At 58.1% G+C, this 23,732-nt stretch overlaps 2 protein-coding genes across 2 annotated transcripts in view; one reads left to right on the top strand and one right to left on the bottom strand.

Annotated features, from left to right (window-relative positions):
• Positions 1 to 23,594, top strand: part of LOC102370021 (putative ciliary rootlet coiled-coil protein 2) — a 106,820-nt gene extending 83,226 nt beyond the window's left edge. Inside the window, exons 7-13 of the mRNA XM_025192226.1 lie at positions 824 to 901; positions 1,712 to 1,795; positions 2,271 to 2,417; positions 4,564 to 4,647; positions 6,986 to 7,189; positions 13,796 to 13,879; positions 23,505 to 23,594. Of these exons, the coding sequence (XP_025048011.1) occupies positions 824 to 901; positions 1,712 to 1,795; positions 2,271 to 2,417; positions 4,564 to 4,647; positions 6,986 to 7,189; positions 13,796 to 13,879; positions 23,505 to 23,522 (699 nt within the window). The 3' untranslated portion in view covers positions 23,523 to 23,594. The remainder of the gene's footprint in view (positions 1 to 823; positions 902 to 1,711; positions 1,796 to 2,270; positions 2,418 to 4,563; positions 4,648 to 6,985; positions 7,190 to 13,795; positions 13,880 to 23,504) is intronic.
• DHX38 (DEAH-box helicase 38) overlaps positions 23,383 to 23,732 on the bottom strand; it is a 25,601-nt gene continuing 25,251 nt past the window's right edge. The window contains exon 22 of the mRNA XM_025192225.1: positions 23,383 to 23,599. Within this exon, the coding sequence (XP_025048010.1) occupies positions 23,524 to 23,599 (76 nt within the window). The 3' untranslated portion in view covers positions 23,383 to 23,523. The remainder of the gene's footprint in view (positions 23,600 to 23,732) is intronic.

The following is a 23,732-nucleotide window of genomic DNA, read 5'->3' as shown; positions in this document are numbered from 1 at the left end:
TGGAGGACAGGGGAAAGGTGAGCAGCCAGGCTGGTCTGCTTATAAGACCAGCCTGCCCCTGGCACAGGAGTGTGAGACAAGAACCCCTGGAGCCCAGAGGATGATGCTACCTGGAGAGGGGCAGTGCAAGTGTCCGGCAGGTGGAGCCTGCTCCTCGTGGGCTCTCCAGGCAGACTGGGGCTGAGGGGCCAAGTGGAGGAGGTACACACTCGTCACCATGAGTCTGCACAGCACCAGCACGGTGGGCCCTTCCTGGCCTGTGAGGCCCTCAGGCAGGTAGCAGCACCAGGCCCTCCTCAGGATCCCCCTCTGCCTCAACATCCTTCTACCCAGGCCAGTTGTAGCAAGCATATCCTTGGCATGGCCCACAACTGTGCTAGCAGCAGTACTGTGGCTTCCATGATGCACGGTGTCAGCGAGTCCTAATGTTAGCGACACATCAGCTGCAGGGAGATGATGGAAGCCAGCCCCTGCCGAGGATTCATAGATTCATAGATGTTAGGGTCGGAAGGGACCTCAATAGATCATCGAGTCCAACCCCCTGCATAGGCAGGAAAGAGTCCTGGGCCTAGATGACCCCAGCTAGATGCCTATCTAAAAGCCGCACAGCTTCCTGAATGGGCACTGGGCACATGGAGGTGACTTGGGGCTCATCAGCACAGCAGCAGCTGCAGGGGCCATGATGGGTGCCAGCCTTGGCGGCTGTGCTGGCGTGCGCTGGGGGCGGGGAGCAGAGTCCTGGAGCACAGGAGGTGCCTGGGCCGAGGTTGGTGTGAGTGGGGGGGCTAGCACCTTGCTAACGCCCACGGTGGTCCTCTTCTAGGTGAGCAGCGCCTTGGCACCGTGTTGTCCTGAGAGCCAGCTCTCCTGCTCCCAGGCCAGCGAGCTCCTCAAGGCAGAGGTAAAGGCCCTTCGCAGCCCCACCTGAGCCATGTGCCCCATCACAGCCACATGGCCTAGAAATGAGCCCCCGTGCAGGCGTGCCTTGCTGCCAGTGCTGCACCTCGGGGTGTGGAGCTGGCGTGAGCCACAGCCGGGCACGGTGCTAAGGGCACAGGGTGCAGCACTGAGGCCCATGGCAGTCCCAGCCAAGGGGAAGCCCCTACTCTGGACACAAGCGGTGCCTGCTGCCCTGGCCTGAGGGAGCCTCTGAGTCTTGGAGGCAACTCTGCTTCCTCCTGCTCCCCTTCCCACTGCTGCCTTATGCATGGGGCCCTGATCAGGGCTGTCTTGTCCTCAGTATAAAGACCAGAGTCCTGGTGTGGGTCAGATTCCCAGTGTCTGCCTCTCCTGTGAGGTGCCCTTGTGCTGGGAGGCTTGCTGTGCTGGGGTTTCAGTGTCACCTGTGGGTGTTGCTTCAAGCCCAGCTGGGGCCGGCCAGTCATCACAGAGGGTTTTCAAGGGCCCAGGCTAATGCACAACAGCAGGTGTGGCCAGCAACATCTGCTGCCTCCCTGTCCCAGTCTCCTGTCTCTCCTGGCCCTCATGGACCGAGCCACTGGTGCTGCGGCCCTCTGCACGGACTTGCCTGGCCACAGCAAGGCAATGGTAGCTGAGACACCGGGTTAGTGCCGGGGACCTGCTCCCCCTTTGGGGCTGCAGCAGCACAGATAGCTTTGGCAGATCAATACTTTAGTCTTGTCATGCTAATTGCTCAGTGGTTGACATTCACCATCCTTGCTTGCTCCCTCCCCATGTAAACTCTTTCCAGCTGGAACGCCGAGATGCAAAAATCCGGAGCCTCCAGAGCCAGCTCTTGCTCCAGCAGGACAAAGGGGATGGCCTCGCAGCCGAGGTACGTGGCTCCCATCTCTGTCCTCTCCAGGCAGGTGGTGCCAGCGGAGAGTGCTGGGAGGGCAGCCCGCGCAGGGCAGAGTAGCCTGGTGCTGCAGCACAAGCCTGTGCCAGGAGGGAGCCTGCTGCTGTGTGGTGCTTAACCGAAAGAACCTGGTGTGTACTGCCCTGCCCGCGCTCTGCAACGCCTCCCCGAGACAGAGCGCTGAGGCCAGGTGCCCCAGACGGCACGTCTGCAGCCTCCCTGCCTGGGACGTGTCAGTGCTGCTGCTGGCGTGCCTGTCAGATCACACCTACCATATTGGCTTCCTGTCCCCAGAACATCAGGTTTTAGCAGTGGGCGGGGGTGTTTCTCCTCCCGACAATCCCCACCCCCAGCAGCATCGGGCCTGTGCTATTCGGGGTTTTGTTAAGCCGTTTAGTATTAATTGATTTTTTTTTCCATTTTTTCTTTCTTTCCCTGGGCGGGTCAATAGCTGGATGCTCAAGAGCAGAGGATCTATCAACTGCAGACCAAGCAGAGGGAGAGGCAGGCAGAACTGGAGCAGAAGCACAGCGAGATCCAGCAGCTCGAACAAGATGTGGAGGCCAGCCGTCAGCTACAGGATGAGTCTCAGAGGCAGGTAAGGGAAGGCTCTGCTTTGCTGCAGCTCCAGTGCCAGCATTGTGGGCCTGGCTGGGACTTCATTTAATGCATTAGGAGCCTGGACCTACATTCATTTAAAGCATGTAGCATGAGGAAGGGCTCAGGACCTGGCAGTGGAGCCTGGCAGCTCCCAGCGAGGAAGGTGAGGCACCGGAAAACGAGGGGAAGCTCCATGGCGCTGCTGGCTTCAGATGTGTGCTGTCTCGCTAGCTGCTGGTCCCGGGTGTAGCCGCTGTGATCGAGCAGATGTCCTGGGTATTGATCCCTGCACCCTGCTGCTGAGCCCCTCCCAGGGAGAGCACCAGGGCAGCCCTGTGGAGGATGGGGCAGGACTGCGTCATCCTGGGGCAGAGCCGTCTTAATTGGTGATAACAGTGCTAAGTGTTTGCCAGGAGATGAGGCTCATTCAGATGTATCGATCTGTGCTCCCCGGGGAGACCAGGACTGAACTGGCCGACTGCAGCCTTGACCAGGGGCCTCCCTGTGACAGTCCGTGTCAGTGTCCGGGATTTGCCTCTCCTCCTTCATGTGTGGCTCTAGCCTCTGCCCTGCTGCAGATCCTCTGTTTTCAGGCATCAGTTTCAGAGTCCACCTGGAGCCGCCCGATTGCTTAGATGGTGCGCGCCTGGCTGGGCGGGAAGCCCTGCCTCCCCAGTGCCCAGCCAGCCAGGCTCCCTGCGTGCTGTCCCTGCCGGCATCGGGAGTTGCGATGGGATTTGGACCATGGCTTTTGTTTGGATCCATACAGCAAGCAGGCTCTTTGGCACAGCAGCTACTGGTGCCACTAATCCCTGCCAGTGCTGCTTTTGCACCTGCATATATAACCCTGTGCCCTGCCTCACTCGGCAATGCCCACCAGCCTAAGCAAACGGGTCATGAAATATTCTTAGGATATCAGAGGTTGAAACACCACTGGAAACAGACCCCAAGGTCCCAGCACACCGGCCAGGGAGAACGCTCCGCCAGGCAGAGGTGGTCCAGGGCAAGGGCAGCATGGCAGAGTGGGAATGCATTTTGTTTTCACACGGCCGCAGGATGGGTTTGGTTTGGGTTTTGCACAGCTGGTTGGTGCTGCAGTGCTGCGGTTGCCTTGGAGGAGTCTCGCTGCATGTTGGTCCTCTTGCTTTTGAGTCATTCACTGTTTTGTGTGTGTGTGTGTCTGTGTGTGCTGTGGATGTGGGCAGAGCTGCATGTAGTCAAGCTGCTCACAAGGTGGCCGTTGTTGTGGGTCTTGTGCGCATTTGTCTATGTCTGCTTCCATGTGAAGGGAGGCAAGTCTGAGCGCACATGTTCCCTTGCCTAGTGTGTCTTGCTGGTGTCTCTGTGTAAGGGTGCTGCTAATCGTGCATCTGTGTTGTGCCTGGTCACTGCACTGTCTTGTCCTTTCTCCTTGGGGCTCCCGCATGTTGCGGGCGAGCCCAGTCTGGCTCCTTTGTGTGCAGGTGAAGCCTGCAGCCGGCGGTTCCAACCGACGGGCCGGTTCCCAGAACCTGGTATTATCAGGCTCCCAACTGGCAGGCAGGATATTGAATTTTGCCATTTGCATAATTGACCAGGACAGAGGAGCGAGCAGCTGGAGGTGGAACATCCTGTGGCTGAAAGGTGACCGGCAGCCCAGGCCTTCTGGCGATCCCAGCCAGACCACGCTGGCCCCGTGTCTGGGAGCTCCTGCCTGACAGCGCTGGACCCAGGAACTCCCCACTGTCCCGTCCACATACCCCAAGGCTCCTGCTCCTCGGCTCTTTCCAGCCAGGGCCACGTCCCCCTGTGGCTGCGCAATGCCTTGACTGGCTTCCTCGTGCATCTGCCGCCGACATGTGAAGGATGCCTGCAGCTAGCACTGGTGTGACCCCAGCCCTGACGTCCCCTTCACTGGGGCATCAGAGCAGAGGCAGGCAGGGCTCCTGGCTCCTGTCTGCTGGTGAATGCAGGCCTTTGCACCCACTGACCAGGCAGCAACACCCCTTCCTGAGACAAGGCCCAGCCTTTGGGGTCCAGGCCCCTCAGGACACAGGAGAGGCGCCCTGGCTGCAGGCTTGCACACGTGCTGTGTTGTTCAGAGTCCTCGGGCAGAGCTGAACACCTGTCATATTGGCTCACGTCATGTTTGCCTTTTTCCTCAGCTTGCGGAGTGTAATGTACGCCTGGCTCAGGTGGAAGGAGAGAATGAGGCCCTCAGAGCCCACCAGCGAGAGCAGCTGCTGGAGGTGAGGCATCTTGAGCGCTAGGACAAGGTATGGGAATGCAGCAGATACCATGGGAAAGCAGGTGAGAGGCTGGGCAGGGGAGCTTTGCCTGCCCCATCAGGGGCCCAGCTGACAGCTCGCCAGCTCCTGGCAGCTGCGCTCAGAAAGTCTGGATGGGCACCCAGGCATTGAGAAAGCAGATGTGGTGCCAGTCTACCTAAAGGAGAAAAGAACAATTGTAGCGTTGAGGCTTAGCTTCAGCCTGAGGCCAGCCACAGGACAGGCCATCACTGGTACGTGGATTCAGGGGTGATAAAAGCAGAGATCCTCTCATCAGACCTCCCACAGAATGCCAGCCGTAGGACTGCCCTGGACTGAGTCCTGACTGAGCTGGAACTGGTCTTCTAGAAGAGCATCCTGTCTGGATTCAAATGTTTCCCAGCGCAGCACCAGCACAGGCCTGCGTATGTGATCTGCATGGTGAATTCCCCTTGCAGTTCACATGTGCGCCTTTTCTTTACTGCATTTGTCTCATTTCTGCCGCCCCTGGTCAGGTCCTTGTAGATCTTTTATCTGCCAGGCAGGTGAGTCCTCTGCTCCTGAGTGTCTGTCCCCGCGTAGGGTTTCATGCACTGTCAGCCAGTCCTGCCTTGACCCTAAGCTACATAAATCGAGCTCCTGGGGCCTCGCTCTATCACAGGTTTACCGTCCGTCTTGAGGTTCTTCTGAGCCTTCTCCCACGTCTCAGCATCCCCAGCTCTTCCAGGCTTTTCCTGTAGGTCATGTTTTCTAGGCCTCTGATTTTTGTCACTTTCTGCTGAAGTCTTTCTAATCTTTCCACAGTTCTTGAAGTGCAGAGCCCAAAACACAACACAGTTTTCCAGGGGAGGCCTCAGTGCTGAATAGAGCAGAAGAATTGTTTTCCTTGGCTTTCAGGTGATGCTCAGTTGATGCAGCCCACTATACTATTGCTTTTTTGCAACAAGAGCAGTCTCTTGAGTCCTGCTGAGTCTATGGTCGGCTGTGACCCCAGGGACTTCGCGTGCAGTTCGTCAGCCTCTCCAGTTGTTCCCCGCTTTGTACTTGTGCCGTGATCGTTCCATCCAAAGCATGCAGGACTTTGCACTTGTCCTCACCAGATCTCATTCATTTAACCCAGGACCATTCTGCCTGTTTATTAAGGTCATTCTGAATCCCAGATGCATCCTCTTCTCTGTCGTACCAGGCCCCCTTTCAGTGTTACTACTACTACTCTGTCAGATCATGAGATTTCATCATGACTTGTGATGCTTTTTGTTTTTTTCGGTGGTTTTCTTGCTGAGAGGCAGGGAATGACGAGCAGAGAATGGGAATTTGAAGGGTAGGAGACTTGGAGAGAAAAGGGAGACAGTGAGGGAGCCTGGAGGGGCAGCACCTCCATGTCTGTAGCATTCATAAGCTCTGGGGACCAGCAGTCCCTGGAGGCTGCCGCAGGGCATCTGCTGTGGAGCCCTGTCAGCATAATTTAGCACCAGGAGCATGAGTTATGGGCCTGCCCTTTACGGGAGGGCCGGCTGCTCAGCCCTGCCTGTCAGATGGGTCCCTCCTGCCTGATGGCGAGCTCTCCCAGCCAGCAGCTCGCTGCATGGCACATCTGTGTGAATGTGGCCCCCATGCTAATGTCTCTCTGAAATGGAGCTGAGAAAGCTGTTAACCTCAGTTAGCCGCCTGTCCTCGCTGTGACCCGGATAAATCACCGGAGCTGGGGCTTCCAGGGACTCTCCCTCCAGGCAGGGGAAATGGATGGCCGTTCCACATGGGTGCTACCCAGAGAGGACTGAGTTTCCAGCTCCCGATGGAGAGGGAGTGGGGGGACTTCTGCTCCCAGGAGCTGTGCCTGGGTGTGGCTCCCATCAGGCTGCAGCCCTAGCCATCCGTCGTGCCCCGGAGCCCGTGGCAGCCAGGCACTGGAGTGGCCGGTACAGTTCCCCAGGGTCCAGGAGCCCAGGTATGCTGACCGCCTTATGACTCCCATGTCCCTTCCTGTGCCTCAGGCAATTGCTCCATGATAGGCTGCAGTTTGCATTGGAAGGGAAATAACACACGACCTGTCCCCCCCCACGGTGCCCACTGCCCATGCCACAGTGGTGAGAGTGGTTAGTTGGGGCTTTGGTGTCCACAGGCTGTCTCTGCTTTGCTTTGCTGCACTCTCAGCCATGGAGGCTGCGCAGTCGGACGGGGGGTGCCACAGACCTTGGTGTAGCCACTGCCACCGCATGCACAGCATGCAGCACTGCATTGTGGACAGCGTCCCATAGGCAGGGGTGGCTGGGCTGGGTGAGTTGCGGTTCCCTGCAGTGAGCCGTGTGTTTCCCGCCAGGTGGAGGATTGGGTGGCCAGCCTGAAGAGCAGTGAGCGTGCCAGGGAGTGCCTCTCCCATGAGGCAGCAGTGTGCGAGCGGGAGGAGCAGGCGGCAGAGCAGGCGTTGCTGCGGCAAAGAGCGGCCGGGCTGCAGGACGAGCTGCGGAAGAAAGAGGCCGCAATGCACAGGCTGCAGACAGAGCTGCAGGATGCCAGCCGGCTGGTAAGAAGCATGCAGCACCCTCCCGAGCTTGCGGGCCCACCTGGCAAGCACCAGTCTCGCAGCACTCCCCCAGTGGGGCCACATGCACACTCTGCAGCGTCAGCCAGATGGCTCTTCTTGCTCACAAGGGGGTGGGCCCGCTCATCCTTTCTGGTGCCCGTGACCCACAAACTCACTGATCCAGAGGGAGAGGTCTGGCTTCCCCCTCACAGCTTTGCCTGTGTGCCTGCCCTGGCCCAGTGACGCACCAAGGGGACTGCCATGGGCAGCCGGGCTTAGCAGGTTCCAGTCGGGCACAGTCAGGGGTTTTCCTCCTCCGGCAGTCCTCGTGTCACTGCCACTGCATCGCTCCCCAGTCCTTGTGCTCTGTGCCTGTGTCCGTGTCAGTAGGGGAAGGAGAGGAACTTGACCCCCATTTCAACTCCAGAAGGCGAGGTCCAGGGGCTCATATGAGACGCCGAGCCCGCATTGATGCCCAGAGCTCCTGACTTCCAGCCTGCACCCCAGGACCGGCTGCACTTCAGTTGCTGCTTCTTTCCATGCAGGAAGCAGCCCCATGCCTTTGCTTCCTGAAGGGCCTCTCCCCACAAGGCTGGGCCTGTCTGGTCCCTTGCAATGCCTTGCAAACTTACAGGCAGGGGCAGCAAGTTCCTGCTTTCCCACTGCTGGCACCCAAGTATCTCACTGGCCTCATGAATGCTCTTGAAAGACCATAGCAGCCTGCCACTGCTCATAGTTTCATAGTAGGTAGGGTCGGAAGGGACCTGAGCAGATCATCAAATCCAACCCCCTGCCATGGCAGGAAAGAGGGCTGGGGTCAAACGACCCCGGCCAGGTGATTATCCAGCCTCCTTTTGAAGCCCCCCAGGGTAGGAGCCAGCACCACTTCTCTTGGAAGTTGGTTCCAGATCCTAGCCGCCCTGACTGTGAAGTAGCGCCTCCTGATGTCTAGCCTGAACCTGCTCTCAATCAACTTATGGCCATTATTCCTCGTTACTCCCAGTAGTGCTCGGGGGAACAGGGACTCCCCCAGTGCCTGCTGGTGCCCCTTGGCCAGTTTGTAGATGGCCACCAGATCTCCCCTCAGCCTTCTCCTGTGGAGGCTGAACAGGTTCAGGTCCCGTAGCCTCCACTCGTGGGGCCTGCCCTGCTGCCCCCCGATCATGCGAGTGGCCTCCTCTGAACCCTGCTCACTGCCTTTCTCCTTTTCCTTGACTTGTCTGGGTCTGTGGAGGATGATTTCCCTGCTACACCACATGCTTGGGTCATGCTAGGCCCATATGGCTGCAAGTCAGCCCCGCGAAGGTAGCAGGTGGATTGCCCCACACATCGTAGCCTGCAGCCAAATGAATTTGAGCCTCTGACACAGGGCTGTAAAGCAGACATGGCTGTGGTCAGTTGGCAGGAGGCCCGGTGTTCTGGAGCAGTAGAATCGCTCCTTGCTTGGCCCTGTGGCTTGAAGTGCTGCTCACGTTGGTCAGGGCCCGGGAGATGCACCAGCCAGCGCAGGAACGTGTGAATGCTTCTCTCTGAGCAGCAGACCTGCACAGCGGTAGCGCTGCAGAAGAGGGGCCTGCACCTGGGAGGCCTGGACTGCAGGGCTGGGTCTCCCCAGGAGGGAACATGTGCCCAAACCTGAGGGGTTGCTCTCCTGGGCCCAGCATGGGGACACTGTTTTGTTTCCAGTGCCTGTCCCGACTCTGCTGTTACTGGCTTTCTGACACACCACCATTGGCCCCTGGGCTGGCTGTGACATCCTCGTCTCCACACCGTAGTACCACAGTGCTGCTTTCCCCAGGGTCCTTAGTGGACTTCTTACAGCACTCTTCCTCCACCTTCCTGGCCATGGGGAGCTGTGCGTGGCACGGCGTGGTGTGGCGTGGCGGTGGCTTCTGGTGCTCCCAGCTCTCTAATAATAAGGCACACGAGAGTCTGGGCATCGGCCTCAGGATGTGCTGAAACCCAGCAAGGAGCAGAGATGCTACTGACAGCAGCATAAACACGCGAGCAGCCTCGGTGGGCTGGCGTGGGGAGGCGGCACATCTGTGCAACATGTGCTGCTTGTGCCTGGGGCTCCGGAGCAAGCCGTGTGGCTCTGCCCCTGGCCACAGAGATAAGGCGAGCCCAGGCCAAGATGCAAGTGCAGATCTGCTGTCAGGACTCCTGGTTCAGTTCCCAGCCAAGGAGCTGCGTGCTGACTCCTGCACGCACGCCCAGTCGCCCTTTTCGCTCCAAGCCTTTGGTGAGAGACCACCCAGGGAAGCAGCAGAAAGAGCTGCCATCTGCCCGGCACATGGCCACAGACAGGCAGGGCCAAGGTAGGGCTGAGCTGGGTGTCCCATGGGCCGGATGGCCTATCACCTGTGCCTCTTGGCTGCAGCAGCACCAGCTGTGGGAGACTGGCCCCTGCCAGCCCCAGGCAGCCTTTTGGGCACGTCTGCGGTTCTTCTAAGGGCTGCTCAGACAGAGCTGCCTGCTTTTAGTACGGACTCAGAGCAGCAGGTAATGGAGGAGTCTGCGCACCGCATCCTGTCAGCTCTCACCTTTCTGCCGTGCTGGGGTCATTTTAGCACCTTGCAGGGCAGAGGTGAGCACATTGCGACTGCACCGAGCTGCTTGTGCCTGGGAGGTGCAGTGTGCGCGCGTGCATGCCTGAGCTCTGGGTGGGTCAGTGGGAGATGCACATGAACGCACGCATGCTGTGCACTCTGGGGCCAGTGGGCAGAAGGGCACATGTGATGTCCATAAGGGCTTGTACTTGTGGGCACGCTGAATGGGAGGGCAGGGTGGAGAGCATGCAGACGTACCATGTCTTGAGGGATGGGGTGAGTTTGCCCGGGGATGTGGCTTCAAAGCTTGGGCCAGGCAGTCTGTGTGTGTCTGCAGGAGTCGCTGGCGGCTGTGTGTGAAGCGTGGTTGTGGCGCGGGGTAGCTATAGTCGGGGACCTGTCACTCGTACTGCGAAACACGGATGATTGCCGAGGGAACAAACAACGTTGCTGCTGGCTGAAATGGCCTGCAGGGCTGGCTCCCGACATCTGCCTCTGTAAAGGAGGAGTCCGCGGGCTGCAGAGGAACAGGCATCCTCCAGGCTGCGGTGGTCGTGGAGCCACGGCTGTTTGCACAGCCGCAGAGCCTTGAGGAGAGGCTGGGGGAACGATCTTGGATTCCAATGAATATTTACACTTGCATGGCTCCAGAGCCAAGTCCAATCACAGCACTGCGGTATGCAGGCTTGTGCATCAAAAGAGAAGGAGAGTAAAGATGGAGCTGCCTTTGGAGCGATGTATAAACACAGATCTTCTTGCTTGTGGCAAAACTAAAATGCTTTATTTCTGATAGGAGCAATTTATTCTTCAGGCATGATATTAGCAATTTATTCTTTGCATGATATTAGAAGTTGCCTGGCTGGGTTTTGAAGTGAGAGTCTTCCATGGATGGTCTTTAATTCAGAGGGAAGGAAAGGAATGGGGAGAGCTGTAGCCTATAATTTTGGCTCCATGCTAACAGGCTCCAGAAACGGGTGTTTCCATGCAGGTCTAGAGATGCCTCTGCGGTTGCAGCACAGTAGTTCGGAAGGAGCTGCCCCTCCTTTATGCTTCTGATCTGAACGAGTGCGATGTGCAGTTGCCCACTGTGTTTACACAAGCAGTTGCGTGACCCCGAACAGGGCAGCCAAGGGACCGGGTAGACAAGATGGGTGTTCATCGTGACATCCTGAGGGACTGGGCTGGGCGCAGAAAGAGAAGGGAAGGTCCGTGCAAACTCTTGTGTGGATAAAAGGATGGGGGTTTGCACCTGATTGGACTGGTGCAGGGGCTGTGCGTGGCAGGCTGCCTGGCATCGCTGAGGGCTCTTGCAGAGAGGGCCAAGGATGCTGAGGGCGCAGCACCATGGACATGCTGCCTGGCAGGACTGAGTGCAAGGAGCTGTGCCAGCGGCTCATACGTGTCTCTGAGCACTGGTATGCAGTGCCATGGCTGGGGGATTGGAGTCCTGGGCTGTCGGCTGGAGAAGCGCGGGTGTAGCAGAGCTTCAGCAAGCAGGGAGGCCAGTCCAGGCAGGTGTAGGATGTCTGTAAAGCTCACCTCCTGGGCAGAGCAGAGCGAGGCTGGCGTGTTACAGTCCAGAGGGCAACTCAGCGGTGGGCAGACCAGGCCGACACGGCTGTGAGGGCTGCGAGGTTGAGCATGTGACGGATCTGGCACGCGCACCGGGTGCCCAGCATCCTGAGCAGGCAGTGGGCAAGCTAGTGTTGGTTTCCGCCCTGAGTACGTAACCGGAAAGGTCAGCAGCATTGTGGGGGCGAGCAGCACAAGCCTCGGGGCAGCAGAGGGAGCTTTGCGGATTCCCTGAAACCACAAACCTAGAAGAGCCGCTTGATACAGGGAAATGGAGACCAAGCTCCTGGGGCCAGGCCCAGGCCTGTAGACACCTGAGCAAGGCCTTGTTCTGTATTGCAGGGATTGCACAGCCAGATTGGCCGGTGCCAGCCGTGTTGTATCCCACGCCTCCCAGTGTGCAGGAGCAATCTGGGAGCCCACGCTGTGCGGTTAGCAGCACTGGTTGCACTTAATACCTGGCCAGGAGGCGAGCCGATGCCATGGGACCAGGCTGCACAAGGCAGGACAGCTGTAAGGACAGCGCTGATTACTACGGAGCCACGCACCAGGGCTGGCGCAGCACGGACCTTGCATGCCGGCATCTCACAGACTCCCGAGAGCTCGACTCAAGGGCCGCTTGATCTGCAGCTCTCACTGCCTAAGCTGATGTGTAGCACCTCTGCAGATGGAGGCTTGTGCCCTTGGAGCAAGTTATAACCATCTTCTCTGCTACTCCCCACTGCACATCAAAGAGGAAGTCCACTCTGCTGCAGATGTCCCAGTGTCCGTGACCACACAGCTAGTGGCTGGGGAAACAGAGCTACTGCAGGGAGTCGCTCCATGAACTGACATCATGGGCATGTCTTGGAATTACCTCCCTCCTTGCTGCGCCTTGCACGTGGACCTTGGATTGAGCCCACGTTGAGCCAGGGAATCTGGCTGGGACACTTCACAGCTGCCTTCATGCACTACCTGCGGGAGCCTAGCCCGTCCACACATAGCAGGGCCCCTGGCCTGCCCGGCATCTCAGGAGTGGCATTCACTCTCTCTGCCTCCTTGTTACTCGCTGGCTCGAAGCAGAATTTCAGCAGATCCTTAGCATGCAGCAGGTCCTGACTTGCCAAGCAGTGCCAGGCTGGCAGGCCACGTGGGCACAGTGGGCTCAGCATGCCTATGCAGCTGTCTCTGCGCTGTCTCAACACTACAAAGCCTTTCCTGAGCTCCTGGGCCGTGATCACTCCTTTGTGATGCCAGGACTTCTGGGAACATCCGTGCCACTGCAACAAAGACCTGCCCCCACGCACAGGCACATGTCACCCCTGCCGGTGCCTGCTGTTGGCGCACGTGAACCCAACCTGCAGCTGCGCACAGGCAGCAAATGGTGCGTTCTCCTAGTCCACGCTGTTGGCTTGTTATTGCGGATTCATGGACTCAAGTTAGGTGGGACCATTGGTCTTTCAGTCTGACCTGCGTTTCACAGGCTAGAGATACTCCTGGTAACAAACATCCAGCTTGGCAACGAACAACTGACGAACCCATCGAGACTGAGTGCCCTGGAAGATGTTTGGGAAAGGGGAGTCCACGGGGCTGTGTGCTTCTGCAGCCTCCTTTCCAAACCATTCCTCCAGCAGTAGCCAGTCCCCACGGCGGGTGAAGCCTGCGTTACAGGAACAGGATATTCCTGGTTTCCTAAGGTTGAAGTTTGCCGTACCAAAGCTCATTTTCTCCAGGCAATGGGAGATGTGAGGTTAGCCAGTCTCCACACTCCATCATCCAGGGCAGCCTCAGCTACATGAGGATGAAGGGCTGGGAATGCTGTTGTGTTGTTGCAGCCTAGTTGGCCGGGGAACAAAGCAGCTTTGTTTGAGCCCGTCTTGTGTTGGATGCGCATCCGTTACTGTTGTAATGGTACTTAGCATGTCCTCTCTCTGCTTCTCCTCCAGGCCCCAGGAAAGGCAGCTTGTGCCTGACAGCATCTAAGGTACCACCAGGCAAGGCTTTCTTCTTGCATGGCACTAGCACAGCTGTGCATTTGTGCGTCTTGTAGGCTCCCATCTGTGCCCAGTTCCCCAGCCCTGGGGCTCCCCGCGCACGCTCCTACCACTTCCTTCCGTTCACACTGGCCTCACAATCCCACTCCTGCACCCTGTTCCCAGTCGCACATCACGCCCTGGTCCTTCTGTCTCCCCCCAGATCTTCCCTCACTGTCCAGCTCTCCTCCGGCCTGGGCAGCTTGCAGCTTTGCCAGGGAGACATGTCCGCTGTCAAGGCGTTGTGTCAGTCGTACAGTTGACACGCGGCATGTGCGGGCTAATGGCTGTGACTGAGACCAGAGCCAAGCATGATAGCATGCTGGGATCATAGCTGGGGGTTTCCACTTTCCACTTGCTCTCTCCTCCTCCTTCATCCACCCCCCTCTCCACCTTTTGCTGATTTGGTCTCACAATTCCCTACAGAAATGGAGGGCAGCTCCTAACCAGCCCTGTGTCATTTTGACCTGCAGGTGCAAGAAGCAAAGGCCCAGCTGGCCGGAGCAGAGGCAGAAGTGGTCTCCACGAGGAGCAAATGCAGCGCAGCATTGAGAGAGGTACCACCCATCAAAGCGCACCCCGCGATTGCCAACCTTGCCCAGGCAAGGACCCCACTTCCAGCACACGCGGGAGGCGTTCCCACCACCCTCCAGGCTGGCTGAGGGAAATGAGAAGTTAGCTTTGATTGCACCTTCTGTTGGGTACACAGTGTTGGTCTAGTGGGCAGGTAGCTTAGACTCTAGCTGCTTCTCCCCCAGGCCTGAGGAAGGGCATCTTGTGCTCCGTGGGGTGTTGAGGTGGGGACCCAGGGCAGGGTGGGCAGCGCCCGGCACCTGTGCTCCCTGCTTCAGTTCAGGACTTGCCAGTATTGGACATCCAGTCCCAGCAGCAGCCAGGCAGGTTCCCAGCACTGGTGCCATCCTCACTGGTCCCGTGATGTTTGTTTTTGCACATCCGTCCCTGCCTCTCTCCCTCCTTGTGGAGCGGACTGGCTCCCTGGAGCTGCAGAGGGTTTTTAATACGTATTTTTCAAGTGACCGGCTGGGTCCCTGGCAGGGATAATGAGATCATTTTCATTTGCAGAATGCAAAGCCGTGCAAGACTTTCCCGTTCGTTATTTCTCCCTGCTAGACTCTGACCATGCTGCTGGTGGGGTGTGCGTGTGTGTTGATATTCCACACCAGCCGAACTACAGTGCCTGCTCCAGACAGTACCCAGATGTGATTAGACCTGAGGTACCGGTTTCCTGTGAACACAGAGAATTGGAAATTATCACTAGAACGGCAGAGCAATAACCTTTCGGGCTCATTAGCATTCTACCAACGGAAACTCTCTTCCTGTTTTCCCTTTCATGAGTCTCGCCCGGTGCCGCAGACTCTCAGTGTGTGGGCGGTTGGGACCCTCCTCTCCCCCGTTTCATCTGCTCGTCAGGTTCAGGCAGAGATTTTGCATACTGCATGTTTATGTTCGCCGCCTCCTGGGAAGCGTGCCGTAAATCTGAGGGCAACATCTCTATTGAGGAGCTGGCTGGTCTCCGGCCTGTCACCCCAATGCCTGCACCTGCTTTTGCCTGTTCCTGAGCAAAAGGAAAGCACTGCTCCCCGCTGTAGTTCAGGGAGCAAGAGGCAGGGTGGGAGGCTTTGCAGGCTGCACCATCCCGCCTCTGGGACTGACGTTGGGGCCTGAGGAGCAAGTGGGGCTCACAAATGCTCCAAGACAGGCCAGGGCTATTGTCTGTCTGCGGCAGCCTCCTGGTTGGCAGGGCAACTCTAACCCCTGTGGCTGTAGTGTCTGCCCCGGCGCTGCCCGCATCCCACGCCCTCCACCCTCTGCCCTATGTGGGACCCATCGCCTTGTGCATGGTGTTGCTCCCATGGGCTGTTCACAACTGGTGGGGCAGAGGAGTGGCCGGTGACACAGAACCGTATGACTATTAAACAGATGGGAAATTGGTGTTTATGGAATTTGGGCTTTAATCGTATTACTGAAAGTATTTGGCAGGGGAAGCCACGTGAGCGCAGGCTGCAGAGCTGCCTTTGATCTGTGGCACGCTCCCTTTGGGGTATTTTCCACGACTGATACAGACTCTGCTTAGCCCTGGACAGTTTCCCTGGCTGCATCAGCCAGCGATCACAGTGATAAAACCAGAGCCAGAACCTCCCGGTTGGGCTGTTTCCGTCTCCTCAGGAGCTCAGGCGAGCGTGCCAGCTGCTCACACAGCAGTGCAGGGGACCTAGCACGTCTCACCCAGCCACACACCCACGCCCGCTGTAGTGTACACACACACGTGTGTCTGCTGCGCGGCTCCAGGCTGTACAGCGATTGCGAAGGCTTCTGTGCTTGTACTTGTGGGCTATTATATCTGCGTATAAGATACTTATCAGCGGTGGCATTTCTAAACTGCCTCTCCCTGGGCAGATGAAATGTGCTGGGGTGATTACAGGTTGAAGCTCCATTGTTGGAGTTTTTTAATATTAAGTGTGAAAAGCCCCGTTTTGTCCTGTGCTGTAATGCTGCGTGCGATTAGAAGATCGTGGCGGAGGTGAGTGCAGCCACAAATACTTCGCTTGTGCATCTCCCGCTAATGAGTTTCCAATGAGCGGCATCGGGAGTCATAATTTGATAGTCGTTCCGAACAGAGCAGCGCTGCGCGGCATCGCTCGTCCCCATTGTCCCGTCTCGCTGCGCGTGTTGATCGGGCATTAAGAAAACATGTCCCTCCCCTCCCAGAACGCCAGGCTGGGGGAGGCTTTAAATTCTTATGGTTTTTTTATTCTTTCTCTTCAGAGGAACACAACTAGGAAATGATTGGATCTTTGACAGAACAAAGGTATTTTTGATGGGCTCTGTAATATACTGTGTTAATGCGTCCAGTCCCTCATTGTCTGCTGTCTGATCCCATCCTTCTGCCAGACAGTCACTGCGGGATGAGTCACTTTTAATGTCTGATAATCAAGGTGAATTTTCAAAAAGCTGCCATTTCAGAATCACGCACTATATCACGGTGCCAGGCCGGGCGCGGGCCGTAGGAAGGCAAAGAGAGACATCTACCGCCCTGCCCGGGTACTGCACGCCGGAGCCGGAGCCGGGCCCCCAAGACTGTCTGGAGGCTTTCATTCCATCAAGACATGCATCCTGGGAAGCAGACGGCGTTAATTACAAATTAAAAATAACTTCAGCAGTAATGAAAATTATACATGCAGGAGGAAAGGTCTTAGTTAAAGCAGACAAGGGGATGGAATTAGCGATCAGCCGTTTGGGGCTGGATTCTGTACCTACGGAGTAGATCATTGCCCATTCAGTAACAAGCGCACATGTGGAGCGAGGCTTTCTCCCCCAAATGCTGCACGAGCAGCCAAACCTGCCCAGAAATGAATTCAGGCCAGAGAGCCTGCCAGGGCAGCAGTGGGGAGCTGAGAGCCCAGTCCTCGAATGCAGAGGGGGAGGATTTTGGATTCAGGCGAAGGAACACGGCCCTTTGTGGATGGGATTGTCCACTCCAAGTGCTGCGATCCCTGGCAGACAAAGGCTGATTAAAGGCACATCGGGCCATGTGTCCCAGGTATCCCCACTCCTCGCCAGGAGGGGAGTGCAGCCAGTTATCTGTGCCGGAGCGGCGATGCGCTGTTATATAATAGCCCAGATGAGCACCGACAGACTCTGTGTTATTCTGAAAGCTGAGCACCTATAAATAGACACAGGATATGTTGATGAGAGGGATGCTGCTGTGATTTAAAGCCAGCACTTTGAAGCCTTGTCCCCCCGCGGCCAAGACGTGCAGCATGGCTGGGGCATAAAAGCACCAATGTGCCCATGGGTGCCGCAGCGGCAGGTCAGTGCCAGCACCAGCCTCCTCTCCCCTCTGCTTCCCCAAGGAGAATGGCTTCTCCCAGGACTGCTGCAGCTCTTGGGCAGATTCCTGCGTCTCCCTCATGCCGAGAGACTCGAACAGCTACGTCATACCTCACCGAGTGGTGCCCACAGCCCGCTGCATGCTTCTGCTGCACTCTGCTAAGCAGCAGCCTTGCAGCCAGCGTCGGGTGGTTCTTCTGTGCACCGGCCCCTCCAGCATAGCTGCCCTGTGAACAAGCCTGGGTCCAGGCGCTGTGCACAAAGTTGGCACTGGGTCCTCACCAGTTTGCTCCATCTGCTTGCTGCAGGCTTTCCTTAGGGCCTTCCTGCCAAGTTCAAGGCATCTAAGAGCACCCTTGCATAAGGCATTTGTTCTCCCTTGGGGCAGCATGAGGACCCATGAGCACAGGCGTGTCCCTCGTGCCAGAAATGCTTCTTCACCCCTTAGACCGCCTTCACCCGTAGCTCAGCAGGCAGCAGCCATCCGCTGGGGAGCTCACGCACTGCCTGTGCATCTCAGGGAGGAGAGGCCAGGGTGGATCACCAGAGATGCACACACCAAGAGGGACCACGCCTGCCTTCCCATGAGCTCTGGGGGAGCTCCGCTGCTTGTCTTGATGGCAGGGCCTGTCACCTACATCAGCACCCTGGGGAGCAAGACACCCGGCAAATGGCACCAGAAAGTACAAGGCAGCTGCTCCGGGCATCATGTCCAGGAGACCTGGGCGCGAGGGGGTTGGAAGGCTGCTTGCCTGGGGTGACAGGTGCCCAGCCAAGAGTTTCACGGGTCTGGCCCCTAAGTGTCTCCCACTGCGGCCACCTCCAGGCCTGGAAGGAGGTGGGTGATGTTGTTTCCCTGCCAAGATTGCATCCTGTCGTCTTTGCTGCTGGTGGCCCCACAGTCCTGGGCACTGCTGCCCGGTGAGAAAGGCTGAGTGGAAATGCTGGAAGAGATGGAGATGCTGAGCTGCTCAGGTACCTCTGGAGTTTGCCGTATCCCCTGCGGAGAGGGCCCTGGGCATCACTGTGCCCAACTCAGCTGCCCCCCCCCGCCCCCCATGAGACAGCTAGCAAGCGTGGAGCAGCCTGGAGACCAGTACGGGATAGCGTCATCGTATCTTCTGGCTGCCCATCCTCATGCCCTGCCCCAGAGGCAGCAGCAAAACTGTACAAGGCTCAGAAGAGCCAGGAGAATGGCCGAGGAGTAGGAAAGGCTGGGATCATCAGGGAAGTCGGGCTGAAAGGGCCTGGAAGCGGAGACCACGGAGACGCCGGCTCTCAACCAGCAGAGCCTGCATCTGCAAGCCCTGGTCAAGCTGCCATTCGGGGAGGCCTCGTGTGCTGTGGGTCACGTTTAAAGTAGGCTTTCGGCTAGCTGCCGCTGCTCCCAGAGGAGGACGTACTCCACTGCCCGTCAGGCGTCCTCATCAGTCCTTCCTTCTCAGCGCAGTCGTGCCTGGGACAGCTCCAGACAGGCAGTGTTTAATGGGCATCTCCCTGTCCTTCCCCGTTTTACCTCAGCCTCAGGTATCCTGGAAAAAGTGAGCATCCTCTTCGCTCGACTAGGGAGAGCGCTGGGCACGCAAGGGGCAGGGAGAGGGGAAGGCGGACTCTCACCTCATGGGGTGGTATTTGCTGCTTATCTGGCTTTCGGCAAAACCCCTCCTTTGGATATTATGCCTTGTTTGCAGGAGCTGTGTCCTGGGCCTGAGGGTGGAGAGCTGCATGCAGGAACTTCTGCAGGGCTTTGTTAAGTCCCACCTTTCCGTGGCTTCATCCCAACAGCCTGGAGTCCACAGCAGCGGATGCGCATGGAGACCTGCTAGGAAGCTGCTTTCCCTCTCCAGTCTTGGTTCCTTGTGTTGGTTGCACCTGGGGAGGTGGCAGCTCCCTGCTATGCGATGGTTTGGAGAACGGGGAAGCTTTTGCACGATTGGTGCCTGGCATCAGCCGGCGGCGCACTGGAAGCCCCCCCACAAGGCTTGGGCCTGCGATGCTCCAGTCAGAGCTGGGCATCTCCCGAGGCCTGTGCTGCAGAGAGCGGGAGGGCTGCGAATCGAGGGGATGGTGTGGAGGACAGGAGCGCCTCGTTCGCAGCGCCCCATCTCGCTCCAGCTGAAGCTTTGCTTTGCTGTTGGCTGCAACAGGGCGGCCCTTGGCGGTTTTTGCAGCAGTGGGGGGAGCCGCTGCAGGGCGTTCTTGAGGGGGGCACGTCTGCTTCCAGGCTGAAAGAGCCCAGCTCCGCTGCCCTCGAGCACCCGCAGGGAGGCAGCAGGGCCTGTGGCTTCCCTGGCTGATGGGCTGTTTTACAGGTGGGTTTGCCTTTCTGTTTGCTGAGAGCCGTGTATGCGAGGGAGGGCAGAGCACCCAGCCGCAGGACAGGCGTCTGCCACGTGACAGGCATCTTGTGCCGCCTGCGCGTGGAAGCACGCGTGTCTGCGGGAGGCGGCAGATCCTGCAGTGGCTCCAAGTTGCAGGGTGCTTGGCATTTTTCTGTTGGGTTGCTCTGCTTTCATGGGGCTGGGGGTACTGCCACACGTTTCTCTAACAGCGCTTGACCTCTGTCGTGGAGACTGACCCCACGGTAGTGCGGACCTGAGAGGGGGAGATGCGGGTGTTTTGCTGTCAGAAAGGTGGGGCCCGCCTTGCCCTTTGCTATCAAATAAGTAGCACAGGCCTCCTGAGCGTGCACCCGGACACCTTACTAGAGTGCAGTTGGTGTGGTCAGTGCTTCCCAGGGAAGCGCGGGCCCTGGCTAAGCACAGCTGCTCTCCCATGGCCCTCTTCAAAGGCCCGTGGTCAGGTGCATTTGCCGTTGGCACTCTTTCTCATGAAAGTATTTTTCCACCCCTGCATAACTAAGAAGCGGATGCCAGTCTCTTAGTCAAGTGTCTGGGTGACTGTCTCCGAGTCCTCGGTGTGGAATAGGGCCACCCACGAGCAGGGTTTCAGCGGGTGCTGAGCACACAAACCTGAAGATTTCAGGGCAGCTGCTGCCTCAATCTCACAAACATTCAAGCGCGTGCGTCTCTCCTCTGGCCTGCGACAGGCCCGAATCCCAGCTAGAGATAGCAAAAGGCTGGATTCCTGCCCCAGGCTCCCAGAGACTTGTCCGACAATCTGCACGTCCGTGTTGAAGTGAACCTGACTCATAAGTGGTTTGGTAGGAAGTAGGTGATCTCACTTGGCATCTCCAGCTCAGGAACACGGGGCAGAGGCGGCGGGTGACCTCTCGTCAGACCTCCTGTGCGACACTCCCTGCACCACTTCCTGCCTCCGGCCCAGCCCGCGGGTAGCGGTACCCAGCCACAGGGAGTGTGTCCTCAGGGGAACTGCAAGCCTGGCACGTCTCTGGCTTGGTCTGGGGCCGCAGCTTCCAGCCCTGGTTCTTGGCACGTGCTTGTTTGCTGGGGAAGGAGCCCCCAGTTCTCATGCGTCCGACCCGCGGAGCTGCTAGGGACTGCTCCTCTCCTTTCCCTCGGGTAAGCCCAGCCCCTCGTGCCCTTCACTGCAAGGCCTGTCCTCCAAGCACAGGCACTTTTGTGGCTCTTCTCTGAACCCTCTCCAGCCTCGTAGCATTGCCACCAAACCAGGTGCACTGTTCCAGTGGAGGTCAGGGCACTGCCAAATACAGAGGTCATCTGACCTCCCTGCTCCTGCTGGCAGCCCTCGTAGAGCCCCCTTACGGCTCCAGGGACCGCACCGGCCCTGCTGGCATGGTCACACCAGAGGTTCATGTCCAGCTGAGCATCCTCTGCACCCCACATCTCTCCCAGAGCCACTCCTCCCCTGCACCTGTTTTCCAAGTGGCCCGCTCTGCTCTGTGCTGCTAAACTATCCCCATGCTCTCGGCCGCTCCTCCAGACGGTGCCTGCAGATGGTATCGTTACTTGTATCGTTTACAAGCTGATGGTCTCTTCCAGCACCGCAGAGACCTGGAGGATGGGGCACGTCCAGCCAGCCCCTCGTCATGTCCCAAACCTGCCATCCTCCCAGGCCTGTCATGCTAACATGTCCCCATGTCACAACGCTAACGTGATGCTTTTGCTTTTTGCTCTAAGTGAATTCTTCCCTTCTGCTGGTCGACTCGTAGCTCCTTGGGAAATGGTGATGGTGCAGTCTAGGAAAGCATAAGGTGTGTGCATTCCTCGCGGGACGTCGGAGGCCTTTTCAGGCACATGAGGAGTTGGCAGAGGAAGGTAACATGGACAGGTTCAAAATGGCCTGACACTGGTGACTAAAAACACCATCGCTCGGGGTTGCAAGTCCACATGAAGCGTTTCAGGTGAATCAGGCTTTCCGTGCCCCTCCTGAAGCATGGACCCCAGAAGCAGGCGGGATCCCAGGGCCGAGGGTGCATGCGAGTTGCAGCTCAGGGGGTGCAGCACAGAGGGTGAGCGGGGAAGGGGTGGTTTGTAACTCAGGTGCGTGGCAGAGCTGGGCTTCGAACCATGCAGGGGCCTTTGCCATGGGCTGGAGACAGTCAAAGACATTTCAACCTCCCTCTACCCACGTGAAAGCTCCCCGCCTTCCTGGCATGTGGCAGCCTGAGCTCTGCCCAGCACAGGTCGGCAGGGAGGGGCCATGTCAAGAAACCGGGCACCTGCTCATGGAAGGCAGACGCCAGGTCCCTCCGCTGGCTCGCGTGGCCGGTGGGGAGCTCAGCTTGGGACCAGCGCAGCGGTCTCCTGGACAGAGGCACTGCCTCCCTCTCGCTGGGGTCAAGACACAGGGTCAGAAGTTTGGCCTCCTGTCCCAGCTGGGCGCGGGCTCGCTGTCGGATCCTGGCGCGGTCTGTTGGACCTGGGCTATTAAATGACCTGTGCTCAGTTTGCAAATGCACGCGTGTTGTTTGCGTGCTACTGGCTGTCCCTGCTCCCGCTTAGCGGGGCCCTTGTCTGTGCAAACAGCCTGTGTTTACCTTGTTGCTGGGAGCACAGATACCCTCTTGGCCCATGCACGGGCAGTTAGTTCAGGCTCTGAAAATCAGGTGCTAAATGCGTCTGGGCCTTTGCTTCCCCAGTGTAAGATGGGGATAGCAGTGCTGGCGCCTCTTGGCAGGGTGGCGAGGTTCAGCTCGTGAAGATGAAGTGGCTCGAGATCCTCAGATGGACGGTGTTAGGGATGGGCAGTGTGGTGCCGTGGTGCGGAGCTGAGTCACCGGCACGTGGCCTCGCCAGCAGCCCGTGTTTGCGGATCGTGGTGTGTAATCAGCATGGGGAGGGGAGCCGTGGTGGCGTGGGGGTATGAGACGCAGCCGGTGCACGCTGTCCTCCATGCTGGGCCCCCAGTGTCTCTGCCCACGGCCGCGGGGGGCACGTGGCGTCCGTGTGCCAATGGAAGCGCTGGCGTGGGGTGGGCACGCGTTTGAACAGACGCAGCGCCAACCTTTCCTCACAACAGAAAACCTCTGAATCCCTCCCCCACCCTGTCTGCCGGCTCCTCTGAGTGAAATCTCAGCTCCCTTTGTTTTCCTGATTTCCATTTTGTATCCTAAAATATTCGCTCCGAGTTCCGCCTGACAGACGTCCCTAATCTAATCTCCACGTCTGCTTTCTAATTTTCGCAGTCAGGATAAAACAGATCGGCTGGCGTTAATTGCCTGTGCAGCGGCCCGAAGCTCTGAGCCATGATTTACGAGCTCGGAGCAAGCGCTCTGCAACACATTTTTCTTAATTTATTTTTAATGAGTCTCTCAATTAATTTTCTTGGAAACATCTTAATGATGTTGGAGGCGGGTGTTAATGAGGTCTGCACCGGCTCCTCGTTTTGCATATTTTAAATGCGGAATGGCATCGCCGGCGCGCCCTCAGTTTGGGAAGGGAGGCGGCTCGTGGGCGGTGGAGACTCGCTGACATCCGCGCTCTGACCTTGCCCGGGCCTGGCCACGGCCCAAGCCTGGAAACTCTGCAGACGTCCGCGTGTGCCCTCGCTGGCCAGACCACAGCCCCGGGCTGCCACGTGTGCCCCTGCCAGGAGCCAGCCCCGGGCTGGTCGGTGGGCACGGCGCAATCTCTGCCACCCTGCTGCGATGCCCACGTCTGCCCTGCGTCTTGTGCCCCGGCTGTGGTGGGAGAGGCGGCGACGCGGGTCTCCCGCCGGGGGCCGAGAGGATGGCGAGGCAGGGCTGGGATCGCCAGGGCCCGCTGATGCCTCCCTGCCCGGGGCCTGCCCAGAGGCCAGGCTGCCTGTCTCTTTAAAACGGGCGCAGTGGGTCTGTCCGTTCCAGCTCGGTCCCGGCTCGGGTTTACAGTTCCTTTTGCCTTTAATTGGTGATTGTGTGTGCTTCAGTGAAATATGGCAGCTGAATTGCCTTTTGTTTTCTCACAGCACGTCAGTCTTCATTAAATCAGAGAGCAGCGAGAAAGGATTCGCTTTTGTCCCAGCCAGAACGCGGCAGCTGTTTAATTTCAATTAACATGGCACTGAAAAGAATAACATTAAGGCAGTAATTAAAGCGAGACAGGGCTTCTCGCTCACCTCTAGCGCTCGCCCCGCCGGGCTGCGTGGAGCGGCGTCATTCCACAGCACAGGAGGCCGCAGGCGCCGGGAGCCGCG

Source organism: Alligator sinensis, unplaced genomic scaffold, assembly GCF_000455745.1.
Source record: "Alligator sinensis unplaced genomic scaffold, ASM45574v1 scaffold1060_1, whole genome shotgun sequence".
NCBI lineage: Eukaryota > Metazoa > Chordata > Crocodylia > Alligatoridae > Alligator > Alligator sinensis.
The sequence above is the reverse complement of the archived record's forward strand: the minus strand, read 5'-3'. Positions and strand labels throughout refer to the sequence as shown.